The following is a 16,353-nucleotide window of genomic DNA, read 5'->3' on the forward strand; positions in this document are numbered from 1 at the left end:
TTTTGCTGAAGTTGCATGTTGGTCCATTTGTGCTAGCAAGTTCTGGATTTCTACATACAACTCACAAATAACCTAATAACTGTTCATCTTTTATTCCTCATCTTTCATAGATTCATAGAGTCATATAGCACAGAAATGGGTCCTTTGGCTCACCATGTCCATGCCGACCTTTGTGTCCATCTATACTAATCTCATTTAACATTATCAGGACTGTAACTTTGTTTCCTTACTCATATAAGCATTAATTTAAATGCCATCTGCATGTAGTGATTGTATCTGATTCCAGCACCTCCTCTAGCAACACATTCCAGATATCAACGACACTCGTACAAAAGATTATCCCTCAGATCCCCTTTAAAACCTGTCCTCTCACCTGAACACCATACCCACATGTTTTTGACATTCGTACCAATGGAAAAAAGATTATGACTATCCACGCCATCGCTGCCTCATAATTTTATATACTTCTGTCATTAGCCCCCTTCACTCCAGTGAAAATAAGTCAAGCCTATTGAATCTCTCCCCATGAAGTCCTCCAACTCAGGGAACATGGATCAAATGCCCTGTAGAAATCCATATAGCCAATACCCACTGCCCTGCCCACACTGATCTTCTGTGGTACCTCCTCAAAGTAAAACTTAATCAAATGAGTGAGACAGTTTTTCTCTCGCACAAAACCACATGGACTATCCCTGATCACTCTCTGCTCCTTGAAATGCATGTATAGTGCATTCAGAAAGTATTCAGACGCCTTAATTTTTTCCACATTTTGTTTCGTTACAACCTTATTTTAAAATGGATTAAATTCTTTTTTTTATATCATCAATCTACACACAATACTCCAGAATGAAGAAGTGAATACAGGTGTTTAGAAATTTTTGCAAATTAAAAAGAAATAACTGAAATATCACATTTACATAAGTATTCAGACCCTTTGCTATGACACTCAAAATTGAGCTTAGGTTCATCCTGTTTCCATTGATTATCCTTGAGATGTTTCTACAACTTGATTGGAGTTCACCACTGGTAAATTAAATTGATTGGACATGATTTGGAAAGGCACACACCTGTCTATATAAGGTCCCACAGTTGACAGTGCATGTCAGAGCCAAAAACAAGCCATGAAGACGAAGGAATTGTCCGTAGACCTCTGAGACAGGATTGTGTCGAGACACATATCTGGGGAAGGGTATAAAACAATTTCTGCAGCATTCTAGGTCCCGAAGAGCACAGTGGCTTCCTTCATTCTTAAATGGAAGAACTTTGGAACCACCAGGACTCTTCATAGAGCTGGCCACCAGGCCAAACCGAGCAATCGGGGGAGAAGGGCCTTGGTCAGGGAGGTGACCAAGAACCCGAAGGTCACTCTGACAGAGCTCCAGAGTTCCTCTGTGAAGATGGGAGAACCTTCCAGAAGGACATTTATATCTGCAGCACTCCTCCAATCAGGCCTTTATGGTAGAGTGGCCAGACAGAAGCCACACCTCAGTAAAAATGCACATGACAGCCCACTTGGAGTTTGCCAAAAGGCACCTAAAGGACTCTCAGACCTTGAGAAATATGATTCTCTGGTCTCATGAAACCAAGATTGAACCTTTTGGCCTGAATGCCAAGTGTCACATCTGGAGGAAACCAGGCACCATACCTACGGTGAAGCATGGTGGTGGCAGCATCATGCTGTGGGGATGTTTTTCAGCACCAGGAACTGGGAGACTAGTCAGGATTGAGGGAAAGATGAACGGAGCAAAGTACAGAGAGATCCTTGATGAAAACCTTCCAGAGCTTTCTGGACTTCAAACTGGGGCAGAGGTTCACCTTTCAACAGGACAACGACCCTAAGCACACAGCCAAGACAATGCAGGAGTGGCTTCGTGACAAGTCTGTGAATGTCCTTGAGTGGCCCAGCCAGAACCCGGACTTGAACCCAATCGGACATCTCTGGAGGGACCTGAAAATAGCTGTGTACCGATGCTCCCCATCCAACCTGATAGAGCTTGAGAGGATCTACTGAGAAGAATGGGAGAAATTACCCAAATACAGGTGTGCCAAGCTTGTAGCATCAAACCCAAGAAGACCTGAGGCTGTAATCGCTGCCAAAGGTGCCTCAGCAAAGCACTGAGTAAAGGGTCTGAATAGTGTAAGAAAATAACTGCACATGCTGGTACAAATCGAAGGTATTTATTCACAAAATGCTGGAGTAACTCAGCAGGTCAGGCAGCATCTCAGGAGAGAAGGAATGGGTGACGTTTCGGGTCGAGACCCTTCTTCAGACTAAATACTTATGTAAATGTGATATTTCAGTTATTTGTTTTGAATTACTTTGCAAATATTTCTAAACACCCGTTTTCACTTTTTTATTATGTGTATAAATCGATGATAAAAAACTGAATTTAATCCATTTTAAAATAAGGCTGTAATGTAACAAAATGTGGTAAAAGTGAAGGGGTCTGAATACTTTCTGAATGCACTGTGCCTATCAGTTAGAATTTCCCAACCACTGACAAGAGGCTCACTGTCCTGTGGTTCTTCGGCTTATATGTGCTGCCCCTCTTAAACAGAGGAACAACTTTTGCTATTCTTCAATCTTTTGGCACCTCACCCGTGGCTAATGAAGATGACAAACTTAACCTCAGAGTCCAACCTTCTCCACTTTTGCTTCTCATAGCCTCCTGGGATAGATCTCATTTGCCCTGGGGACCAATTCACACCAATGCTTTGCAAGACATTTAACACCAGCTTCCCAATACTGACATGCACCAGACCAGCAATGTACCTTTTTCCTGAGCTCACTGTTTCCTTTTTAATCATTTGTTTTTCTCAATACATCTTCAGGTTGGCTTCTCCATATCGTTCTTTATCCTGCCAGTCTGCCATTCACAGTACAAACATGCAGGCAGCAAAGATCAAGACACCGCCAGCCACGGCCTGCTCTGGTCATTGCCGGGCAGGACAGGTATGTAACACCTTAAGTGCTGAGGAATCCCATTAGAAATTGTATTACTTTTCATAATAAGTCATTTCTGTATTGTGATCTTGTTAGACCACTTTGAAATGAAAACCACTGAACCAACATTCGATCTTGAGGGATGCAATTTCTTTAACAACAAAATCCTTGAAGGGTTTGGGGCAATTTTTTGTCTTCTAAAAGGTCTATGCCATTTGTTTAAGAGGGGCCTTGGCATGGTGAAAAAAGAGAAATGTAACATTGTCTCCATATATAAAAGCAATTCTCCTGACTATCAGAAGGCAGAGAAGAAAACGGCCACTCGAAATGACGAGATTCTCTTCATAACATGCAAAATATTTATTTATGTCCCTCATGTTATTGGGTGTCAAGAGTAATTACAAATGTACTCAGGGGATCCAAATAAGTTAATTGAAAAGTTTCTAGGGACTGAAGAAGGGTCCTGATCCGAAAAATCACCCATTCTTTTTCTCCAGAGATGCTGCCTGACTCGCTGAGTTACTCCAGCACTTTGTGTCTATCTTTGGCATAAACCAGCGTCAGCAGTTCCTTTCTATACACTCATTGAATAGGTTGCCTGTCCCATCAGTTTAGCACAGATTCACCATGAACAAAAGTTTTAAGATGTTTACACAATTTTAATTCTGCACCTTATTTTCATGTGATTCCCATTCTCCCATCCCTCTACAATTGTAGGCAGTCCACAGACATGCCTTGAATTTTCCAGTGTGACTTAAAAAGTACCTTATCTGAGCCTTATTTAAATTGGGTTACATTTCACGAGGCTACGTTATTTCCACTGTTTGCTCTTTGATTTACCAACACTGACATTTTTTTTGGCTTTGCAAACTAGTTTGAAAAACAGCATCTCACTTTTCTGATGTCTTTCCCGAGGTCCTGGTGGACAGTGAAGTGAAGAAATGAGCAATATTTCCCCCGAAACCATTAAAACACCCGTAAGGTAGCATGATTATTTTTCCAGACAGAGCTGTACCAATTGCACCAGACTAAAAAGAAGGTCGCAAGTATTTGTTGCAACACACAACCTGTTCTGTGACATTTACTCAATGATATGCCTCTTTGCAAAGTGTGGCTAAATGCAATTTTTTTGTTGTAGTTTTGCATGCTTTCAAATGATAGTTGAAATAGAAAGAAACATATTGTGTTTCTACCATGCATTTGCAGACAGCCTCATCTACTGTTTCCGGTGATCTTGGTGTGGGCTCCTATATATACCAAGCATAGACTTGGTAATTGTTTTGCTGAACACCTACGCTCAGTCTGCCTTGGCCTATATGATCTCCCAATTGCCAAACATTTTAACTCCCCTTTCCATTCCCAGACTAACCTTTCTGGCCTGGGTAGGGTTGTCAACTGTCTCGTATTAGCCTGGACATCCCGTATATTGGGCTAAATTGGTTTGATTGTCCGCCCTTGTCCCATATTAGGCCCGGGGGGCGCTGTAGGCCCAGACACTGTAGGCCTGGACACTGTAGACCTGTGGGGCGCTGTAGGCCCGGACAGTGTAGGCTAACGAAGTGTGTTTGTGGAGTCGGACCCAGTGTGTTTGCCAAACGGAGGTTGCGTGGCAACCCGCCTCCCGGCCCAGGCGGCCGCCGTTGGTGGAGCGGGAGCACTTGGCCGCTGGCTGGGTGAGGTCACCGTTTGTCCCTTATTTGGGAGTTGGAAAGTTGGCAACCCTAGTCCTGAGCCTCTTCCACTGTCATTGAGGCCAAATGCAAATTGGAGGAACAGCATCTCATATTTTGCTTGGGCAGCTTACAACCAACCCAGTAGTATGAAAATTGATTTTTCTAATTTCAAGTAACTCCTGCATTCCTTTACATACTTAATATCCAGCATTCTCATCAGTTATTTATATCAGCAGATTATGCTGGAGGAGTTGAGTATAGGAGCAAAGAGGTCCTTCTACAGTTGTACCGGGCCCTGGTGAGACCGCACCTGGAGTACTGTGTGCAGTTTTGGTCTCCAAATTTGAGGAAGGATGTTCTTGCTATGGAGGGCGTGCAGCGTAGGTTCACTAGGTTAATTCCCGGAATGGCGGGACTGTCGTATGTTGAAAGGCTGGAGCGATTGGGCTTGTATACACTGGAATTTAGAAGGATGAGGGGGGATCTTATTGAAACATATAAGATAATTAGGGGATTGGACACATTAGAGGCAGGAAACATGTTCCCAATGTTGGGGGAGTCCAGAACAAGGGGCCACAGTTTAAGAATAAGGGGTAGGCCATTTAGAACGGAGATGAGGAAGAACTTTTTCAGTCAGAGGGTGGTGAAGGTGTGGAATTCTCTGCCTCAGAAGGCAGTGGAGGCCAGTTCGTTGGATGCTTTCAAGAGAGAGCTGGATAGAGCTCTTAAAGATAGCGGAGTGAGGGGGTATGGGGAGAAGGCAGGAACGGGGTACTGATTGAGAGTGATCAGCCATGATCGCATTGAATGGCGGTGCTGGCTCGAAGGGCTGAATGGCCTACTCCTGCACCTATTGTCTATTGTCTATCGTCTATTGAAAGTTCAAAAAGGATATTGTGGAATATCTATATTGCTACGTACAAAGTGTTGTTGCTTCGGTTGTAAAGAAAGCAAACTTCAATGCTAGCATTTATTTCGAGAGGGCTTGCACACAAAAACTGGGATGTAATGCTGAGGCTCTACAAGGCGCTGGTCAGGCCCCATTTGGAGCATAGGAGCAAAGAGGTCCTTCTGCAGTTGTACAGGGCCCTAGTGAGACCGCACCTGGAGTACTGTGTGCAGTTTTGGTCTCCAAATTTGAGGAAGGATATCCTTGCTATTGAGGGCGTGCAGCGTAGGTTTACTAGGTTAATTCCCGGAATGGCGGGACTGTCGTATGTTGAAAGACTGGAGCGACTAGGCTTGTATACACTGGAATTTAGAAGGATGAGAGGAGACCTTATCGAAACGTATAAGGGGTTGGACACGTTAGAGGCAGGAAACATGTTCCCAATGTTGGGCGAGTCCAGAACAAGGGGCCACAGTTTAAGAATAAGGGGTAGGCCATTTAGAACTGAGATGAGGAAAAACTTTTTCAGTCAGAGAGTTGTGAATCTGTGGAATTCTCTGCCTCAGAAGGCAGTGGAGGCCAATTCTCTGAATGCATTCAAGAGAGAGCTAGATAGAGTTCTTAAGGATAGCGGTATTTATTCACAAAATGCTGGAGTAACTCAGCAGGTCAGGCAGCATCTCAGGAGAGAAGGAATGGGTGACGTTTCGGGTCAAGACCCTGCTTCAGACTTAAGAATAGCGGAGTCAGGGGGTATGGGGAGAAGGCAGGAACGGGGTACTGATTGAGAATGATCAGCCATGATCACATTGAATGGCGGTGCTGGCTCGAAGGGCCGAATGGCCTCCTCCTGCACCTATTGTCTATTGTCTATTCTGAAAAACTGTGGTTTCTGCGAAGGAGTGGGTTTCATTGACAGTGCCTTCTGGATTTCTACATTTAACTGTGCACGTGCATATTCCAGAAGTTGTCATACATTTCTCTTCTATTATTATAGTGAGAGCAGAGAGCATCACTCATTTTTCACCACCAATCGAGATTAACTTTTAGAAAGTGTAATTGCAAGGATGAGAATATTAAAATAAATATTGAAACCTTTTGTCATGAAGTAATTTTTCCAAGGAATGTACTGAGAATATCTAAGGTATTTATTCACAAAATGCTGGAGTAACTCAGCAGGTCAGGCAGCATCTCAGGAGAGAAGGAATGGGTGACGTTTCGGGTCGAGACCCTTCTTCAGTGTGAAGAAGGGTCGAGACCCAAAACGTCACCCATTCCTTCTCTCCTGAGATGCTGCCTGACCTGCTGAGTTACTCCAGCATTTTGTGAATAAATACCTTCGATTTGTACCAGCAGCTGCAGTTATTTTCTTATACTGAGAATATCTAGTCATTAGAAGCTTTTGGAACATGTCTTAAACAGGAGGGTGATCCAACTTTATTTTCTGTTGTGTGATATCACAGGAGCTATGTTATCTTTGCATGCAACGAGGTCTGAAAAATTTCCCAATTGATATTTCGGAAAATAGAAGAAGAAAAGACCTGGAAGAGGAACAATTACTGCAGCAATATCAACAAATGAAAGACCAGGAGGTCCTTTTCCAGGAGCAGGTATATTAACAAAGTGTAAACAAATATTTTTATTGCACAGGCAAAAAAATACAATAATCTGGCTATAAAATGGAAATCGAACAGTGGATAATTATGATAACATTTTAAAAGAATTTGGCATCTCGTTTTCAAGTTCTTTTGAACATAAATTTCTTCAGCTTGTAAATGCATGGTATCTTTTATGTAGCAGGTCATCCCAAGTGCATCATAGGGCCATTAACATACTAAACTAAAATGAACAACTTCAATTGTGTCCATATTATGTTCCCATTTCCCTGAATTGTGGCCATTTATTAAAGATGTTTATATTCTTCTGTTGTCTCTTTCACAACTTACTTACCTAATAATGTTTGTATCATCTATCAATTTAGCAACCATAATATAAGTGCCTTTGTCTTGTTTTTTTACATAAATTATAAATAATTGAGTCCTCAACGTTAATCTCATGACACACCACTCATTAAATCTTTTCTGAATTAGGTCCTCTGTCTTCATTGCTTGTGAGAGTTGTCAAGGACATTGAATATATATGAAATAACACAAGCACAATTAATTGTTTCTTTTTATTTCGTTTACTTGAATAGTAATGTGTTCTACAATTATTCTCATGGTATTTTGTTTTAACACCATTTTATTGTGTTTCTTTCATCAGTGTGAAATGTTGGCTGGCAGAGAATATAACCAAAGGATTTCAGCATTCAACGCAGGAGTCGCTGAGGCCAAAAAGAGACGGAAGAATTCAAAATGCAAAGATGCCTCTGTAAGACTTGAGCAGCATATCAGAAATTTTCTGCAAGTGTTTTATTTGCGAACTTGAATTTTTACTTTTAAAACTATAATTTAGTGATCAAAATACAAATTATTTATTGGCAGAAACTATAAAATCTGTAAATAGGGTATTTAAGATTATGCTCATTTGTTATGATCCAGTAATCCTGTAGTAAGTGGATAGGGTAGAAATGTTGCCTCCATTTTTAACTGCAGCAAGCCACAGCCGAGACTGCGCAGTGAGGACCAGGGCTTCTCCTTTCACCATGTTATAACTCCTCTATCAGCCCCTGCATCACCACATCCCTTCCGTCCCTGACTTACCCAATGCCTCCTGGAGATGAGGCCAATACCCAAGTTTATTGCAACTACATGGGGGAACTGTGTCTGGAATTGCAGGAGATGAAGGTAGATCATTCCGATTGTTAAAGAGACTCCAAGACTCATTGAGATCAGTCCATGTGGCTGGATCTTTTGGTGTAGAGGTATGCCATCCAAAAATAGCACATGATGAATTTAACCACCAGAAGTTCTCTTGGTCAGTTTTATAATAGACTGATTTATCAGTGCCATGAAATGGATTTGTTCAGTGGTAGTTAAAAATGTTAGAAGCTCTTCCATTTGATGTGAAATTAGGCTGCTGTCTTCATCAATGCTTTTTTTCTTTGAGCTCCGGATGCCAATTGCATACAAAGATGTTGGTTGGAGGTTTCAAATCCATTTAAATAACAATGAACCTCAGACAGAGGATTATAATGAAGAAGAGGAGGGTAGACACAAAATGCTGGAGTAACTCAGCGGGTCAGGCAGTATCTCAGGAGAGAAAGAATATGTGACGTTTTGGGTCGAGACCCTTCTTCAGACTGATGTTAGGGGAGGGGGCGGGACAAAGATAGGATGTAGACGGAGACAGGAAGACTAGTAGGAGAACTGGGAAGGGGAGGGGATAGAGAGTGGAAGCAGGGACTACCTGAAGTGGGAGAAGTCAATGTTCAAACCGCTGGGGTGTAAACTGCCCGAGTGAAATATGAGGTGCGGTTCCTCCAATTTGCGCTGGGCCTCACTCTGACAATGGAGGAGGCCTAGGACAGAAAGGCCAGATTGGGAATGGGAGCGGGAGTTGAAGTGCTGATCCACCGGGAGATCAGGTTGGTTGAGATGGACTGAGTGGAGGTGTTCAGCGAAACGATTGCCGAGCCTGCGCTTGGTCTCACCGATGTAGAGAAGTTGACATCTGGAACAGCGGATACAATAGATGAGGTTGGAGGACGTGCAGGTGAACCTCTACCTCACCTGGAAAGACTGTTTGGGTCCTTGGATAGAGTCGAGGGGGGAGGTAAAGGGACAAGTGTTGCATCTCCTGCGGTTGCAGGGGAAAGGACTGCCAACAACTAGATTTTTACTATGAAGCATATAAAAGGATGTGATTGCATTGGAGGGATTTTGACTATCTGCCCCATCTATGCCTCTCATAATTTTATTTACTTTCTATTAGGTTGCTCCACAGCCTCTTTTCTTCTTGAAAAACAAGCCAAACCTGTACAGTCTCTCCCCATAACTAAATTCCTACATTCAGACAACATCCTCAATAGTCAATAGTCAATACTCAATTTATTTGTCACATACACATAAATGTGCAGTGAAATGAAAAATTACTCGCAGTTCAACAATAAGACCAATAAAAATAAGCAATAAAAATATGCAATAACACATACAATCATAAACCAACACCAAACATCGCAGTGAGTCTCCTCCAGTCACCTCCTCACTGTGATGGAAGGCCAGAATGTCTTTTCTCTTCCCCTGCCGTCTTCTCCCACGGTTAGGCTGTTGGAGTTGCCACATCGGGGCGGTCGGGGCTCCCGACATTGAAATGCAGCGCCGGACGGTGAAAGGTCCGCGGCGGGCCGACCCAAGCCCCACGATTCGGGGCGGGCGAAGACGCTGCCACTGCCGTAGCTCCCGATGTCGGCCCCCACCCAGGGGCCTGCGGGCTTCCGACGTCCAGGCGGCCCGCGCCGAAGCCTCCGGAGACGAGTCGCAGCCGCTCCTGCAGCATCCGAAGGCAGCCAGCGCCACAGGTGGTGAGTCCGGGCCGCGGGCTCTGCGAACCAGAGCCCAGGTGGTCCCAGCTGGAGGCCGCCAGCTCCAGGTGCATGGCCAATGATAGGTCGCAGCGGAAACGGAGACACGACACCGAAAACAAAGGTCGGGTCACCTTTCGGGAGAGACACTTTTACAGTTCCCACCCCCCCCCCTGCACTCTTTTCAGCATAATCACATCCTTCTACATGGTTCATAGTGCAAATCTAGATGTTGCCAGCCTCCACTGCTTGCTCTCCCACTCATCCAGTTTGCAGTGGAATCAGATGGAAAAACAACTTTTAATTGGTATTTAGACAGAGACTTAAATAGGCAAGAGGAAACACAAAGAACTACAGATGCTGGAATCTTGCGTAAAACATAAAATGCTGGAGTAACTCAGCGAGTCAAGCAGCATCTCTGCAGGACATGGATAATCCACTTTTTGGGTCAGGACTCTTCTTTGGATTCTTCTTCGTCTGATGGCATGTCCCTACCTGAAACGTTGCCTATATATGTCCTCCAGAGATCATGCCTGGCCCACTGAGTTACTTCAGCACTTTGTGTTCTATTTAAATAGGCAAGGCATAGAAGGATATGGTCCTCATGCAAGCAAATGGAACAGTGGAAATCGGCACAAAGGTTGACATGGATGTGGTGGTGTGGATTCTGTACTGTACAACTCTTTGACTCTGTGGAAGCAATCCACTTGACATTGGTATGAGGTACAATTCAAAATCATCCTTTTGTGTTTGATCCCTTAGAAGTCCTTTCAGAACGGCAGGTTAGCTTGCACATGTCTCTGGATTTTGTACTGGAATTATGAAAGCCCTAATTAGTGAATGCATATTAAGTTAGAGAACGTTAGACATTGCCTTTGCCTGTATTCAGTGTACTTAAGGTATTCTCAGAATACCTTAAGGTATACCCTTGTGAAATTCACAAATAAATCTAGGTGTGGTGGGCTCACATTATTGTGCTCTACGTCAACGTTGCTTGATAAACTGAGCTTTAATTATATGTATTTTAGTCAATGTAACCCTGATCTCCCAATCTATCATATTGCAGCCCTTGCAAATTTTCTATCTGCACTTTCTCTGTGGCTCTAACACTGTATTCTGTTTCCTTTCTCTTTTGCACTCCTGTTGTATTTGTTGTGTAGGTCAATTGCATTGTATGATTTCAGGTACATGTGACAATTATAAACCAATACCGACACTAATACCATTTTTTGTCGTTGTGAGAGTAGGATCTTGTACAACCAGATTTTTGAAAATTAGATAAAAATATTTACATTTTTGAATGTACAATTTAAACAAAGCAGAAAGAGAAAAAAAAGATATAAATTATTTTTCGCGGTTTGCTTTCATTAAGACCTTGATAAATCAAGTTCTTTACCTTTAGTCTGAATAATCACACGAATTACTGGATGAGCACATCAGATTTATTCCACCGTGGGGTTCTTCCCGTGAGAATCTCCAGACACAATACTAGTGTCTGAAAAGATCTCAACTCAGGAGAGGGGAAGAACAACTTTTCCACGATTGTTTACTTTTTTATACAGAAAAGAAAGAGGTGTGACATAAAGAAATCAAGGACCAATTACAATTCTAATACAATTCCCATGGTTACAGAGAAAACAAAATCATTAATACAGGTCACATGCTCAGAAACCAAACCATATTAATATAAGTCACATGCTTTCGGGGAAACGCATCAATTTACCAAGAGTGGATTCAAAACTTTTCCTACGTTCACACGCGCCCATATAAGGAGTTGTTATTGAGAAGGAAACTTTCTTTATCTCTTATACACGAGCAATCTCGCAGCTGCACGACCTTCCTCTACTGGGCTACACAGGGCTCACACAGTCAGAGAAGGGAGTAATACTCCTCTGTCTACTCCCTATCATTCATAAAAGGACAAACACATTCCATCGCAATGATAACATTTCTGCCACAAGCATCCATCTTACTGCTTGTCACTGAAAATAAGCATTCATTTTATATTAGCTAAGACAACAACAAAATATCAATATCTCTAATTAACTATATCAACTAATAGCATAGATTCCCAACCTGACGGATGTTTCATAGACGCAGTCACTGCATTATTTGCACATTGGCCCATGATATGTGGCAAAGTGCTTTTACAGAGATTGCTTCAAGGCAGCCTGTGACATGTCGTTCAGTGATAAATTCCTAATTCCAACTTCTAGTGGCCATGAGGCAAGCCAGTCACGCTGAATGATCCTGGGTGGAACATTACTTCAGAGTCACAGATCAGTGCATTTGTGAAGGAACGAACTGCAGATGCTGTTTTAAACCAAAGATAGACACAAATTGCTGGAGTAACTCAGCGGGACAGGCAGCATCTCTGGAGAGGAGGAATGGGTGACGTTTCGGAACGAGACTCTTCTTCAGATTGCATTTGTGAACTCCGCATAACACATCTCAAGTGCCTCAATCATTACAGAGGGGCGCCAGCACCTTAATTTACAATAAAACTATAGGGAATGCTTTTTTTCACATGTTAGAACTGTGGTCTTTAATTCAAGCATTGTTGACTACTTTCAATGTGATGTGTTTCTTGTTTTTTTGACAGCTATTTGGATAGGTCATAAAACACAAAGTGTTGGTCTAATGTCTGCCATCAAGTAATTAAAATGAGCTCTCTATGATGATGACATCTCCATGGGCAGCAAATGTGATGATAAATGAAGCTTACACACACACTAAATGTTTTGTTCCTTGTTTATTATATTGTTTGCAGCATACTCTGATTACATATTCTGCTGTGCTGCTGCAAGTAAGAATTTCATTGTTCTGTCTGGAACACATGTCACTTGACTCTTGCTCCAGGGGTGCCTCGTGATAGCAATTCCTGGATGGATGGGAACTCAGCAAAAATAAGCAAATGGAATAGTTGGAGCCATCCACTCCAAAGCAGGCACAAAATGATCTATAGTAATAAAACCAGGAGGAACTCAATGGGGTCAGGCAGCATATGTCGAAGGAAATAAGCAGTTGACATTTCAGGTTGGATTGAGACCCTTCAACTGTCAATTGTGCTCCACAGATGCTGCCTGACCCGCTGAATTCTACCAGAAAATTGTTTATTGTTCCAGATACTAGCATCTGTAGTCTCTTGTGTCTACAAAAAAAAAATCGCCTCCAATTTCTACATAGATGTAGAAAATGTAATCCTCTATTTTCATTTAGAAAATAATTGCATAACTTTTTTGCATTTGCAATATAATTCTCTTTGTTTGCAAAATAATTATTTTGAAGCAGATATTATGTACTTACACAAGGAGAAATAAAATTACTAAGAATTTTATGCATGATGTACCTTTTGAAGTAACATTTGGGATTTCCTTTTAGAATGGATACATATTCCAAAAGAGACTCTTAACACCACCAGTCATTATAAAACAACAACAGTATGCACACTGTTTGAAAAACCAGATGGCAGACAAAAGACAAAGAGACAACAGAAAGAAACAAGATGAAGATTTTCTGGATCGCTTAGAACAAGTACAGTTAGCTGAAGAGTATGTGTTTTCAATTCATTCTTGGAATATTAGCTACATTGTAAAGGAAGTATTTATTTCAAATCCAAAATAATCCCAAAGGCATTGAGAAACTACCATATTTAATTTTATTTTGCAATAAGGCAAGGCCATATTTGGATGTCCATAGCTAATTGCCCTTCAAAATGTGTTGGTGCACCTTGAACCACCTCAATCCTTTTATTGAAGGGACTCCCACAGTTAAATTAGGAATGTCAAGATTTTGACAATGAAATATTGGAAACATATTTCTATTAGAAAGGCTGTGCATACACACCCTACATATTAGGGGCAATCTTGGGGGGGGGGGGCTTCAATCGTTATATTCATGAGCTCCTGAATTTTCTTCTTAAAGACTTCACAATTCTTTTACTTTCTACCTAAACCTGATCAAAAATTGCTTCGCTATTATTTATTGGAAAACGTTCTCAAGTTCTTTGGGTGTTGGCTGTTCATTCCTGCAAAATAGCTTGAAATATTTTGTTGCTTTAAGGCACCTATAGTGTGACAGCATCATATTGTTTGGGAGAGACACTTTTACAGTTCCCACCCCTCCCCCAAAGAATATCTTTTGTTTTGCAGTCTTGCTGTCCAGAGAGAAATGTATCTGAAAGAGAAACAGGAACAAAGAGATCTCTATAAATTGGCACTGGATAAACAGGTAACAAATTATTCATTTAGAGTTAAGGCAATAAAATACAAAAAATAAATGAGAGAATTACAATTAGAGAAAGCTATACAGCAACTTTTGAGGAACAATTATTTGAAAAGCACATCCTCCTGTTAGCGTGCAGTTACTGTAGGATTTATTCAACTGTTAAGATAATTCTATTTCCCTGATGAACAATATGTAAACATAAAATCACATGATGATAAGGGTGTAAATTTTACAAATGTTGATTTTCCTCTGGAAATCGGTGTTACCTAGAACAATTATCAGCCATGTTCGAAAAATGGAGTATCTTACAAACATGCATCTGGGCTATGGGATGCTGTGATTTAATTATTTGATTCTATTATTGGTTGTCACAAGCAGAAGTATTCCTTAACCAATATAACAATTTCTCTTGATCAATATAAAACATCGATAAAACATACAAAGGGGTAGAGTGAGAGTGCGTGAGTGGTGAGAGACTAGGTGCGAAGTGTGTGCGTACTAGAGGGAGGGGGATGGTGGTGGTAAAGAGTAGGTGGTGGAGTTAGGGGGATAAATTGGAGAATTCAATGTTCATACTGTTGCCTGTAAGCTACCCAAATGGAATATGAGATGGTGTTCTTCCAGTTTGCAACCACACTCTGGCAGTGGAGGACTGAACAGTTGGTAAGGGATTGGTAATGGGAAAAGGAGATAAAATGTTTAGCAACTGGGAGCTCCAGCAGACTTTCGCAATTGTTCGAGCGTAAGTGTTCGACAAAATGGTTGCCTAGTCCATACTCAGTCTCGTCAATGTAGAGGAGACTACATCGGAGGATGTGAATGTAATGGACGTGGTTGGAAGAGGTGCACGTTAACCACTGTCTCACTTAGAAAAGCTGCTGAGTTCCCAGGTTGCATGTGAGAGAGGTTTAAGAAGGTGTTAAATCTCCTGCAGTTGCAATAGATGATGGGTGGCAGTCACTGCATCAAAGACTTTAGGAAGAAAGGATTCACTCTTTCCCATCTCCCACACCCCCCCCCCCCATATGATTATGGATTACAATTTATATAGATCAGCAATAAATTTTAAATTAATAGTTATGATCTTAATGACTATAAGACAAATAAATACAGTGAAACAACGTGGATTGTTAATGAAAATTACCATCTGAGCAAGATCACGAGATAATAAAAGAAAATAACAAACAGTCATATTTAGACTCAATGATAAGTAAGCAAAGAAACATAAGTTAATCACATTCTGTTTATTATTAAATACTTGGTCTGAAACCTGCCAATTAGTTAATACATTCGGTAAAATGCCAAAAAATAGGTTGTTCACAAATGTAATTATTAGTTCTTCCATATTTAGAAAAAAGAGAAACCACGTCAGTTGCCAGCATTTGTCCCTGATTCTTCTGGGCCAATCTTCGGTAGTTCTGACATGAATGGAAAGGCAGAAGAACAGAAGCAAGTTGCACGTAATCTTTATAAGGAGCAGGTGCAGGCTGCAGCTGATCGTAAGAAATATGACATTCTGAATCAACTCTATGAACAGAAAGCAGCCACGGAAATACTGGAGAGAAACAGGAAAAGGTAAGTCAAGGTTGCTATTGAGGGCGTGCAGCGTAGGTTTACTAGGTTAATTCCCGGAATGGCGGGACTGTCATATGTTGAAAGACTGGAGCGACTAGGCTTGTATACACTGGAATTTAGAAGGATGAGAGGAGATCTTATCGAAAAGTATAAGATTATTAAGGGGTTGGACACGTTAGAGGCATGAAACATGTTCCCAATGTTGGGGGAGTCCAGAACAAGGGGCCACAGTTTAAGAATAAGGGGTAGGCCATTTAGAACTGAGATGAGGAAAAACTTTTTCAGTCAGAGAGTTGTGAATCTGTGGAATTCTCTGCCTCAGAAGGCAGTGGAGGCCAATTCTCTGAATGTATTCAAGAGAGAGCTCGATAGAGCTCTTAAGGATAGCGGAGTCAGGGGGTATGGGGAGAAGACAGGAATGGGGTACTGATTGAGAATGATCAGCCATGATCACATTGAATGGCGGTGCTGGCTCGAAAGGCCGAATAGCCTCCTCCTGCACCTATTGTCTATTGTCTATTGTTAACTTTCCACATCTGATCTTCTGCACTTTTCACTTGCCTCTGATTCATAAATGTGCTTT

At 41.7% G+C, this 16,353-nt stretch overlaps 1 protein-coding gene across 5 annotated transcripts in view; it reads left to right on the forward strand.

Moving 5' to 3' along the window:
* The window catches only part of hikeshi (heat shock protein nuclear import factor hikeshi), a 95,569-nt gene that overhangs the window by 69,389 nt on the left and 9,827 nt on the right, over positions 1-16,353 (forward strand). For all 5 annotated transcript variants that reach the window (XM_078402665.1, XM_078402666.1, XM_078402669.1 and 2 more), the window contains 6 exons: positions 2,833-2,953; positions 6,970-7,116; positions 7,769-7,876; positions 13,350-13,519; positions 14,120-14,198; positions 15,547-15,770. In XM_078402665.1, coding sequence (XP_078258791.1) covers positions 2,833-2,953; positions 6,970-7,116; positions 7,769-7,876; positions 13,350-13,519; positions 14,120-14,198; positions 15,547-15,770 — 849 coding nt within the window. The remainder of the gene's footprint in view (positions 1-2,832; positions 2,954-6,969; positions 7,117-7,768; positions 7,877-13,349; positions 13,520-14,119; positions 14,199-15,546; positions 15,771-16,353) is intronic.

Source organism: Rhinoraja longicauda, chromosome 7 (assembly GCF_053455715.1).
Source record: "Rhinoraja longicauda isolate Sanriku21f chromosome 7, sRhiLon1.1, whole genome shotgun sequence".
Lineage (NCBI taxonomy): Eukaryota > Metazoa > Chordata > Chondrichthyes > Rajiformes > Arhynchobatidae > Rhinoraja > Rhinoraja longicauda.